Raw genomic sequence first — 12,515 nt, 5'->3', positions numbered from 1 at the left:
GTTTGAGATCCGTTGGTGTATGCTACAGTTTAGTCCCTGCAGGCTACTTATTTCATCCTACCCTCCTCCAACAAGAGGTTTTAGATATCCAGAGCCTCAGGTATATATCTAGGTAATCTGAAATCCTTTATCATCTTAATTGATACTACAGGCTTTTGTATATGTATACACGATTTTCTGGAATGTTTCAACACTAAGGAACAAAACCTCTGCTATCGTTGCTCCTTACATGCAATTAATCAGAAAGAAGAGGTTAAGTGAGGGGCACGTGAAGCGGCAAATGTTGGCACTACTCTTGTGACAGCATTTAATTTGGGGGAACAAGACAGCTCTTATCTGTGCACTGCATATCTCTACCTGAATGCCCCGCCAGTGCTCCTGCCAACCTCATGTCTAACACTGAACTAATTGTCTTTCTGTGCAAGTTGATGCTTATCGTTCTGTGTTTTTTTTTATTTCTGTTAAAAACACCAATACCCTCCCTGCCATCCAGGCTAGAAACTGTGGAGTCATTTTCACTGAGTTTCATCCTTCTTACCGAGCCTATTAATTGCTTTAACTATCAAATCCTGCCTCCACAGCATCTCTCCTATTTATTGCTCCTTGCCTTTGCTACTTCCAGCTTAGCAAGTTGTGTCATTATGACAACCCCCTGGACTATAGAAACAGCGGATTGGCCCCCTCGTGCCAATTAATCTTCCCTCAGCATAGTTCTGATCGCGATGTATCTTTGCTCAAAAGCCTTGAAGTGTTCTACTTTATCTTCAGTGCAGTTTATTTATCCTAGCCTTCAAAAGTCTCTGCAATTTGGCATTATGCTTCCTTTATCATTTATTCATTCCTTATTTTTAATCAAGAAATATTTAGTGAACACCTGTGCTAAATATTCACCTAGGTACCTTCTCCTCCCCTTCATATATATGCTTTATATTTTTATCAAACTAAGCTACTGCCTTTCTCTTAAGTGCCTCAATATTCTTACACACCACGTATTGCTCATTTCTTCTTTTGTTGCTGTTGTTGTTCAAGAATCCATTCCTCCCACTGACTTCCTTTTCTATCAATTGGCTATTCATTTTCAAAGCCCATCTCAGTTACCAAGTAGCTTTTCCTGATTCTCTTCCCTAAAAGATTTTCCTTGTCCAGTAACTCTAAATAATGTATCCATATGCACATATGATTTCTTCTGAACATTCTAATTGTTTATGTGTATCTTTCTTCTAGATTTTATACCACTTTGGGCTAGGATCCATACGTGATTCATCAGTTAATCTTTATATCTCTATAGCAATTCATATATGTAGAAGCAGTCCTGTAAATCTTTAGTGAATTAAGTACCTCCATTTCAAGCTTGATTCTTAGGTTTTCTTTCCCAATTGAATGGCTAAAATCATCTTTGATAGCAATCAATATCAGTCTGCTCATGAGTCCAAGCCTGAGTCTTCATAGAGAGTTCATAAAGGGACTAGATATTTTTGTATTTTTATTATATTCTAGATGATGCAGCTTATTCATTATCTTATTTTTTTAATTTTTAAATGTTCATTTATTTTTCTTTTTTTTTAAATAGTTTATTATCAAATTGGTTTCCCTACAACACCCAGTGCTCTTCCCCACAAGTGCCCTCCTCCATCACCACCACCTCTTTTCCCCCCTCCCCCTTCCCCTTCAACTCTCAGTTCATTTTCAGTATTCAATAGTCTCTCAAGTTTTGCGTCCCTCTCTCTCCACAACTCTTTCCCTCTTCCGCTCCCCCAGGTCCTCCATTAGGTTTCTCCTGTTTTCCTGTTAGACCTATGAGTGCGAACATATGGTATCTGTCCTTCTCTGCTTGGCTTACTTCGCTTAGCATGACACCCTCAAGGTCCACCACTTTCCTACAAATGGCCATATGTCATTCTTTCCCATTGCCATGTAGTACTCCATCATGAATATATACCACATCTTCTTGATCCACTCATCAGGTGATGGACATTCAGGCTTTTTCCATGTTTTGGCCACTGTTGACATTGCTGCTATGAACATTGGGGTACATGTGCTCCTATGCATCAGCATTTCTGTATCTCTTGGGTAAATCCCTAGCAGGGCTATTGCTGGGTCATAAGGGAGTTCTACGATAGTTTTTTGAGGAACCTCCACACTGTTTTCCAGAGCGTCATTATCTTAAAAAGCTCTCAGTAAAATAATTTGTCCTATAAATAAAATAGGTCTCACTTTCCAAGCTAATTTAAATGATCTCAATATCTTTGCATATGTTTATTTAACTGAGATCTATTACCTTGATCAGAATAATTTTGTGTATTTAGGTTGGTAAAATTATCATTTTTATGTACTTGTTTTATGTTTTTTGTCTAGAAGGCAGGAAGCAAGGCAGGAAATACAGAGTGGGGCCAGGATAGGGTAAAGTAAGTTTGGCACTCCCCTCAGGTGCAGAATGGAAGGAAGGTGTCAAAAAACTGTATAATCGCTGTATAGAGACATGGCTCCACGTGGCACTGGCAGATCCGGTTCTTATTTATTTTATTAATTTTGATTTTTTAAAAATATTGCAGTAATATATTACTTATCTTAATATGCAGTTTGGTTCTCCCTTAAATTTCAGGCTTAAATCAGATATTTTAATCACCTCAAACTTCTGCAGGCCCTGAGGAGACAGAAAACAAAATAGGGAAGAAAGAAGTTAGGAAAATGGGGAAAATGAAAGGTATGAAGGCAGGCAGACACAGAGCCATTACTGAATACTCTTAATCTTTAAATTTAAAATGTTATCTCAGATAACAGATATACAGAAACAGACATGATGAATGATTGTGCCAATACAGATTTAACTCAATGCTGTGTGGTTGTGTACAGTAAATATATATATATATATATATATATATATATATACACACACACACATTTATATTACATACAAATGTAATTGTTCTTAGATTGCATAGTTTATACCTGAACTATTATAACATAATGTGCTCATTGGATTAGCCCAGGAAGGTTGATTCTGAATTCCTAGTTTTTCTATATTTACACTTATTTCTCCCTTGTTAGAATTAATTATAAATTGGGGTGCCTGGGTGGCTCAGTCAGTTGAGTGACCGACTCTTGATTTCAGCTCAGGTCATGATCCCAGAGTCATGGAATCAAGCCCATCATCGGTCTCCACCAGGCTGGTCATGGAGCCTGCATGAAATTCTCTCTCTCTCCATCTCTCCCTCTCTCCCTCTCTCTCTCTCTCTCTTTCTCTGTCCCTCTGCCCCTCCCTCACCTCTAAAGTAAAATTAAAAAAAGAAAAAGATTTAGTCACAAATTTTGTGCAAAGATTTAGAAGACTTTAACTATTAATCTGTGATAATTATCTAACAATGCTCTCTTACACATTTGTTTCAGAGTCCAAGAGAACATACTAGACTTCAGCTTATGTTGTTTAGACTTTGGTGGGAGATGAAATGGAATTTGAGTCTGAAACTGGCCACTAAGCTAGTCATGAGCTCTACTCATGATCCTGAGAAAGTTAAATTTCCCTAAACATAGTACATAATTTGTAACTTACCCTAGTGTGGGAAAATGTATGCTAAAACATAAGAAAATAAAAAGAAATCAGAATCCATACAAATTCAATGAATACCTCTATCTTAATCCCTTGAACTTAAGTTTTTCACCTGTTTTTAAAAAAAAGGAAAAAAAAACAGAACATAGCAAACTGCTGGGAAAACATAGCTGCACACTAATCATTGCTCTTCCTCCCCTGACACAAAGGCCTTTGTCGATTTTCACCTAGTACAAGCTTGAGCACCCCATCTGCTCAGCAGTATGTAAATGTGATGGGATGATTCTGCCTCAAATTATATCACTGTCAGAAATGCATTGCATATAATACTTCTGTGTATTTAACTCTACGTACGAAATATTTAGCCTACAGGAAACTTATGAATTACAGTCAAGTGAAATACTGCCCTCGAGCTGTGAAGCTAAAGAAGCTTTTATCAGCTTTTCAGCTCAAAATATCAATATTCTCCTTTACCATGTTAACACATAAAAGATATACACATTTATGTAATTCTAGCAACAGTGATAACGTTATCATTTCTCCATTTGAGATTTAGGATTAAATAATTATATGCAAATTTAGACAAATTCCTTTTCTACCTTAGGGAAACTAATTAAGTTTGTCAATCTAGCTGCTTTTGGAAACCATTTTGCATACTATACACAATAATATATAACTCAAGTCTCATTTTTCAGTGCTGCATACCTTAAAACTTTCCACAATCTTTTGTACGTATTTTTAGTAATACACTGTTTAAAACTCAGGAGCTGTGCTGTGTCTAGAGCCTTAGAATTGCTTTTTCGTTTTGTTTTTGGGTTTGTCTATACCGACAAGCGCATCTTTTAAATTGAATATGTTGTGAAAACCACTGAACACTGGTAAAAAAACCTTTGCCCACTTGATATTCTCTGCCTGTCACCTGGCTGTTTAACATACAGTTTTCAGACTTATACTCAGTACTCAATAGTTGCTCTACCTTTCATATTTTTTGTTAGTAGCAAATCCATCTTTTTAAAAAATTTTTGTCTTATTTATTTTTGAGACAAAGAGAGACAGAGCACGAGTGGAGGAGGGGCAGAGAGAGAGGGAGACACAGAATCTGAAACAGGCTCCAGGCTCTGAGCTGTCAGCATGGAGCCTGATGCGGGGTTTGAACCCACAAACCATATAGATCATGACCTGAGCCGAAGTCAGACACTTAAAGGACTGAGCCACCAGGTGCCCCCAAATCCATCTTTTAAATATCATAGTCCCAAACCCTTGAAATCATTCTTGACTTCTCTCTCTCACATGCCATGTCTGATGTTTCAGTAAATCTTACTGGTTCCTTATTTAAGAACACATACAGCTTCTCACCATTCCTACTGCTGTTATGCTAGTCCACACCACCATGATCTCTTTCCTGGATTATTGTAATAGCTTTCTAGCTGATCTTCCTGCTTCTCCACTCTACTCAGCCACAGCCTGTTCTCAATAGAGCAATCTAAATGAGCCTGTTATTCTTTTATTCAAAACTTTCCAATGGCTCCCCACCTTATTCAAGGCAAGAGCCAAAATCCTTACAATCACCTATAGGGTGGAACATGGTCTGTGCCTTTCCATTTTGTTATTTTTCTGATGAATGGTTTATCTGATCTCTGATTTTTTTCTTAAACATGCCAAGCACACCTCCCTTTTTACCAACCTTTTCACTGGCTGTGTTCTCTTCCTGGATTGTTCTTTCCCCCCTCATATCCCTCCCCCCACCCCCACCTTAGAGCTTTGCTGCTTATTTCTTCACCATCTTTGAAGTGAGTCACCTTCTCACGGAGATCTTCCATAACCACCTTTTTTATTTATTTATTTTTTAATGTTTAATTTATTTTGAGCAAGAGTGTGTATGAATGGGAGAGGGGAGAGAGAGAGGGAGAAAGAGAATCCCAAGCAGCCTCTGTGCTATTAGAGCCTGATGTGGGGCTCAGACTCATGAACTGTGAGATTGTGTGACCTGAACCAAAATCAAGAGTCAAACTCTGAACTGAGTGAGTCACCCAGGTGCCCCCTAACCACCTTTTTTAGAATGCAAAACCCCTCCAACTTTGGCATTCCATATACTCCTTCCCTGCTTTATTGTTTCACTATAGCATAAATAACTTTATCATTTACTGATATGCTTTATTTATTAGCTGTTTTCCTGCACTAAATGAAAGCTTCATGACGGCAAGGATTTTTGTCCTTTTTGTTCATGGATGTATCCCAAAACCCTAGAATAGTGCCTGAATCATAGAAGGTTCTCAATAAAAATTTGTTGAAAACCTTTTTTTGCCCCTAAAAGATACTAAAAATCATAAAATAAAATTGAATTTCTCAAAAACAAAAAGCTTCTATGATTTCTTTTTTATACAATAAAAATTATTTGGGCAAAATATTGTGAGTATATCAAATTGTCAATTATTAAATTTTAGAAGTCAAAATATACAATGCTGGGAAAGTGACATTTATAATACTTTTTTTCACTGCTTCATTAGTCATTTCTAACAGTTATCATCAAAGAACATGAGAATCAGGAAAGACCTCAGGAGTGATTGATTCTAATGTCCTCTGATATGTAGAGACCTCTTTTCCCATGTTTACAAGCCCACTCATTTCACTTTTGAACTATTCAATTATTAAAAGGCTTTCTCATACTACTCCAGAATCTGTCTCCCTATATCATCCACTCAGTGCTTCTGGCTGCCTTTTATATGAGTATAAATGCTTCAAATATTTAACATCAACTTTAAATTGTCACTTTCTAAAGCAAACATCTCTTTGTTTCTCAGATGCCATGTTTTTCTAAAAATTTAATTTCTTCTGAATTAATGGTTTTGTTTGATGTCTTTCCTAAATTATTATTTCCAAAGTTGAACACAATATTTTCAGTGCATTGGTCTGACCAACTCAGACACGTTTTGATATACCTTGAAAGCCACACTACAAAGATAACTCCTATTAAGCTTATACCTACTCAAATGCTCAGGTCTTAGTAGGACTGTGTGTTCAGCCAGTCCCTCCAAAGCAAAAGTATATAGAATTATATCACTCCTTAGTTTTTTTCTGTTCTCTCTAGCTTTATTATATGCAAATTTGTGAAGTATGCCTAGCAAATATTCATTAAAGGCTTTAAAAGAGAATCAGGGGCTCCTGGGTGGCTCAGTCAGTTAAGCATCCAGTTCTTGATTTTGGCTCAGGTCATGATCTCATGGTTCATGAGGTCAAGCCCTGCATTAGAGCTTGGAATTTTCATTCCCTCTCTCTCTGCCCCTCCCCCCATCTCTCTCACTTTCTCTCTCAAAATAAATGAATAAACTAAAAAGAAAGGAAAGAAGGAAGGAAGGAAGGAAAGAAGGAAGGAAGGAAGGAAGGAAGGAAGGAGGGAGGGAGGGAGGGAGGGAGGGAAGGAAGGAAGGAAGGAAGGAAGGAAGGAAGGAAGGAAGGAAGGGAAAGAAAGAAAATTTAATTTGAGGATAGGTTTAAATTCAGAGACCTGTAAGATCCTAAGGTTGATATGAATGCAAGAAATAATATTTTGCATACAGTGATTAATTTATTTTAAAACCAGGGCACCTGCGTGGCTCAGTCAGGCATCCAACCTGAGTTCAAGTCATGATCTCACTGTTCCTATGTTCAGGTTACCCGTCAGGCTCTGTTCTGATAGCTTGAAGTTTGGAGCCTGCTTCAGATTCTGTGTTTCCCTCTCTCTTTGTCCTTTGCCCTCTCATGTTTCTCTCTCTCTCTCAAAAATAAATAAAACATTAAAATTTTTTCATGTTTTAAAACCTACTCTATTTTATTATCCTACATACATTATTCTCTTATTAACGAAACTAATTTAAAACATTATATTGATATTATATGTATTTATGTTATATATTACACTTTATATGTAAATACTACTATATTCTCTATAACTTCTGGTCTAATAGCCCTATCACTAAGAAAATGTGAATAGTTTGTCACAACTTATTCTTAATGGACAAGATGTTCCTTATAATTACCACTCTCTTTTCTAAGTATCTAAAAATGAAGTATTCATTCAAAAATGGGCCCTAAAATATTGCCGATGAATCATATTGACCCATTTTAGAAAAAAAATGAAACATTTCCCAATCTTCTACAAATATCATTGTTGAAGTCATTCTGTTCTACCACATCCCTGATTTCTCAATATTTGTAACAGCACTTTCTGAATCACATCTGCAAATTGTTCAATGTGTAGGTGTCTCCATATTTTGCTGACAACACACCCCTAGCAATAAAAATCTTTGCATACATTCCCTAATATATATATCTCACCTTATTTCTTCTTATACACATAATCTGAAAAGTAAAATAAGCAATAATTTTAAATCTTACTGTATTTATTGTAATTTTTTCCACTAAAAATCATGCCAATACTTTTAAGTGAGAACAAAGTAGTTGAACATATTTCATTATATTCTGAAATCTTAACTCTTTGATACATAGCCATGGGATTATGCTTATATATTCTCTGGATTTAAAAAAAAATGCTCTCCTAAAAATTAAAATTTTTAAATAACTTATCCTAACATATCTGTACATAGTCACTTAGAACTTATCAAAAGCAACATTTTGTTCTCTAAGTTTCCTATGATTTCCACTTATCAAGTAGTAATTTCATGATTTATTAACTTATGCTTCTATTTTGTATTTATTTCAATTATGTACCTTCAATTGGACAAGTTTTTGAGAAATCTATTAAGACATAGATTGCATTTACAAGGAATTTTGCCTTCTAGTAAGACAAATCATGTAAACAAAAGCCTATGATACATGCTGAAAACTGATAATTACAACCAAAAAAAAGGTAAAGAGTAAGTTCTGTGATATTTGACAAAAGAAAATATAATTCATTTTTTATTTTAGTATCTTTAAAATTAAACCTTATATAGTAGCTTTCCTCATTATTTGTTTGCTTCCCGTGAGATAAAACTGGCTAAAAGGCAAATCAAGATTTGATTGAATGGAAATTGCAAAAATATATCTGGAGAATTGATGTCTCTTGTTACTATTACATCTTATTTCTGCATTAGTTTTGTCATCCTTACCCATTATTGCCCAAGCAGAATGCAGAACAAGACCATAAAAATTATTATTTAATACCAAATATTTACCCCCTCCTTTCCACCACTGGTTTACATCAGAATGTATTTATTTTCTCCTTTTATTATTCTTTTCATCTCATTTTTGTCTCCATAACACAGTCGTTAAACAGATGTTCACATATCAATAACTTCTAGGTAAGGTTACTAAAGATTTTCTATCCTAAAATATTTCTCCAATGTGAAATTGTATAAACAAATATTTTTGTTAAATAAGAATCTTCAAATTTACTTCCCTACTATACTGTCTCTCTTTTTCAAAGTTTTTATTAATTTATTTTTAAATTATACACCCAAATCCTGGTTTCTATATACTGTTTTCCAACAAAAGGATCTAGAGATCCTTAGAGAAATGGCTGATTTTAAAGCTGGGGCAGGGAAAATGGAAAATAAATCTGGAACATTTTGTCATGCCAGAAAGTAAGGAAGTGCTACAACACAAAAGGAGTGCAGGGTGTGTCAAAGGGACACAGGAGCCAACCTGAAACTGCCTAAACTGGAACAATTTGAGAAACAAAATGAATAACATATTCTTGGATAATAGCTCAAACTATAAAATAAAAGTACAGTCCATAATTGCATAAATATCAGTGAATAAACAATTAAGATGGGGAGAAGAAACAAACCTTCCTTATAAGGAAAATTCTAGATAATTTATGTAGGCGCTATCTTCCTATGGCTTTATCCTCTCCCCCCCCCCACCGCCATTCCGCATTGAATGTGTGCTAGACTTACTGACTGGTTTCCAAAGAGTATAGAACAGGAAAAATAGTGAGAAATTTGATAAATACCACCATAACCAATTGATCAGTGATGCCATCTGGATACTGTGTACCCCAATATGATGTTATGAAAAGGGTATTCTACCACTGTGGTATTCCTTCCAAAAACCCATAGTCCCGGTCCAATAATGAGAAAACATGTCAGATAAACCAAAATTAAAGTACATACTTCAAAATATCTGACCAGCAAGCCTCAAAACTGTCACAGTCCTGAAAAAAAAGGAAAGATAGAGAAATAATCACAATCCAGAGAAACTAAAGAACCTTTACAACCGAATGCAGGGTAGCATCTTGGATGGGGGCTTGGAGCAGAGAAAGTTAAAAAGATATTAATGGGAAAAATGGTAAAATATGAATAAAATCTGAGATTTAGCTAATAGGAAGTTACCTATGTTGGTTTCTTAGCTTTAACAAATGTACCATAAGATGTTAACATTAGGAGAAACTAGAGAAAGAGTATAGGAAATGTTGTGCTAACTTTGCAACATTTTTATAATTCTAAAATTATTCCCAAATAATTTCTTTAAAGTATCATAGATGAAGTTTGAGATTTATAGTTCAGGATTTATTCTTTCTGACTGTGGAAGATAAGAGTTTAGTTTCTTTTCTCTCCTGCTCCTGCCACTAATACTTATAACTTTCCCATCCACCCAACTTCCTATTAAAATTTATTTATTTACTGTATATTTGTATTCATAGCTGATCCATTTAACAAAACTGCAATTACTTTTCCTTTCTTTTACCTCCTGTTTCCCTGAACTCCATAATTATTTCAATTTTTCATTTGTTTCATTTCTAGTGTACTTAGCACTTATTCAACCTCAAATTTTTCTCCATTGTTTAAGCCTTCTTTCTTTTTTTTTTTAGAATAACAAAAAATATTTTACTAAAACATAAGATTTACAGAAGTTTCCAGACAAGCCATATAAAATGGTCACAAGCTTTTTTTGAAGGAAGGATTCTACACTTGACAGCAAAGTCACAATGTTATTAGGGAGGGCTGTGATGTTTGTTTAATGTTCCCATTTTGGTGCAAACAATCAAGCTTGTCCATCTACAGCGTCTAAATAAAGTTAGACTTGGCTAGAGAGCATATTCTAAAGAACCGGTTAGCTGCTTTTACCCAATGCAATTAGATCACCATAAAAAGGGGGAAAGGAGCCCACAAAATTAAGGTAAAACTACCTCTCCCCCCTCAAAAAAATAATGAAGAGGAAACACCCACACCCCCGCAGCTAACCCTGACAACTGCCTTCATTCACATCATGAATAAAAGCAGAGAGGCGCCACTGCTTTTAAACGTTTCTTTCACAACAATCCTGATGGTACTTCTAGCCTCTGCTCATGCTTTACAACAGTGAATCAGGACAAGACATAGATTTGCTAATGTGCATTTAATCACCAAAGGACTGAAGATGTCTGGGGTTTTATTCTGTAATGTTTCTAAGACTGTGTCCATTAAATGCAAACAAAAAAGGAAGAAGACTTGGCAGAACAGGAGAAGTGATGCACACTTGATCAGATCGATTTTAAATATTATTCATGGCATATAGCCTAGTCCATGCTCTAGCTGTTTCTATGGCTTGGGCTTCATTGGTCTTCCATTGCTCTGCTAGATAGTTTGCTAATGGGTCATCCGGATTGGGAGTGCTTAACAAGGCCTGGATCGATAGCAGAACTGTGTGGATCTGCAGTGCTGGGGACCACTTATCTTTCAAAATATCTAAACATATTCTTCCCAACTTGTCTACGTTAGGATGATAAATTTTGGTCATGAAACATACTTTAGAGGCTGCCATCGGGTATTCTTCTGGAAGGAATAGTTCAAGTTTAAAAGTCCCTCCCTCAAAGGGGGAATCCTGGGGGCCAGCAATGACCACATGAAAATAACGAGCTTTGCTCTCATCTGGTTCTGCTTTAATGCCAGGAACTGGTTCCGTCAGCAAACGCTGGGTTTCCTTGATAATCCTGCGGGGCAGCATCTTGTCAGATCCCGAGTTCGGCCTCTGGTCTCGACTCTGGCTCCGTTCGCCTCACCTAAGCCTTCTTTCAAGATGTTCAAATGTGTGTAGTATTCTGTTTGTTTCTACCAATTTGGTAAAAGATGTCTTCACAAAATTTTTTCTCACAATTATTCTATTTTATTTCAGCTAGTATTAGGTTTCTTCTTTCCTCTATTTCATATTCTTTCTTTGGTTTCCTCTCTTGTTTTATGGTGATATTGAGACCTGGATGTCTAAACATGTCTCTATGCCATTTATATCTGATTTGTAGATTGTCAGAAGAATCCTTTTCCTTCAGAATTTTTAATCCATTACTCCATGGCATCTAGTATTCCTGCTGAGAAATCGAAATACATCTGACTCTTGGTCCTTTATATTTGTCCTCTGTTTTTGCTCTGTAAGTTTGTAGTATCATTTTTTTGATCTCCTATGTGTTAAAATTTTACTGTGATGTATCCGTTTCTATCTTTTGTGCTGCTCATGTGATAAGCCCTTTCAATCCTCCAATTCATGTTCTTCAGTTCTGAGACTTTTCCTGAGTTATTTTTGAGATGAGTTCCTTGCTTTCATTTTCTTTGTTTTATATTTCCCTAGAATTCCTCATATTCGTATTTGGGGCATTCTGAATTGATTCTTATTTATGTATTCATTTTATCTTTGTGTGCTTTTTTTCTTGCGGATTTTCTATACTTTCTAAGTTCCTATTTTTGCATTTCTGCTATTACATTTTTTAACTTCAACAGTTCTTTTTTGTTCTCTGTTGTATTTTCTATAGAATTCAATGCTTAATTATGGTAGTGTCTCATAACTTTCAATATATAAAGATAATTATTTTGTTGCCACAATTATTTTTCATTTACCCTTAACATTTTCATTCTCCATGCACATATTGTTTCTTTAAAGTAGCTTTTCTCTTTTGATTTTTAGGCACCTTAACACTAGGCACCTTAACTTTCTTTTGATCTCTGATAAAGTTTGCATGGTGCCTCATAACTAAAAGTTAGGAACTAAGAAGGTAATTGAGAGCTCCGAGAAACAGCCA

General features: G+C 35.6%; 2 protein-coding genes across 2 annotated transcripts in view; one reads left to right on the top strand and one right to left on the bottom strand.

The window, feature by feature from the left end:
• The window catches only part of GRID2 (glutamate ionotropic receptor delta type subunit 2), a 1,401,829-nt gene that overhangs the window by 1,202,657 nt on the left and 186,657 nt on the right, over positions 1-12,515 (top strand). The gene's annotated exons all lie outside the window — the stretch shown is intronic.
• Positions 11,000-11,452, bottom strand: LOC115286646 (ubiquitin-conjugating enzyme E2 N-like). Its single transcript, XM_029933076.1, has one exon. It carries the CDS (start codon positions 11,450-11,452, stop codon positions 11,000-11,002), a length of 453 nt encoding a protein of 150 aa, XP_029788936.1.

Source organism: Suricata suricatta, chromosome 1 (assembly GCF_006229205.1).
Source record: "Suricata suricatta isolate VVHF042 chromosome 1, meerkat_22Aug2017_6uvM2_HiC, whole genome shotgun sequence".
Classification (NCBI taxonomy): domain Eukaryota; kingdom Metazoa; phylum Chordata; class Mammalia; order Carnivora; family Herpestidae; genus Suricata; species Suricata suricatta.
This window is presented reverse-complemented; position numbering and strand designations above follow the sequence as displayed.

Coding starts and splice junctions, on each gene's coding strand:
- LOC115286646 (XM_029933076.1), bottom strand. CDS start 11,452: ATGCTGCCCCGCAGGATTATCAAGGAAACCCAGCGTTTGCTGACGGAA.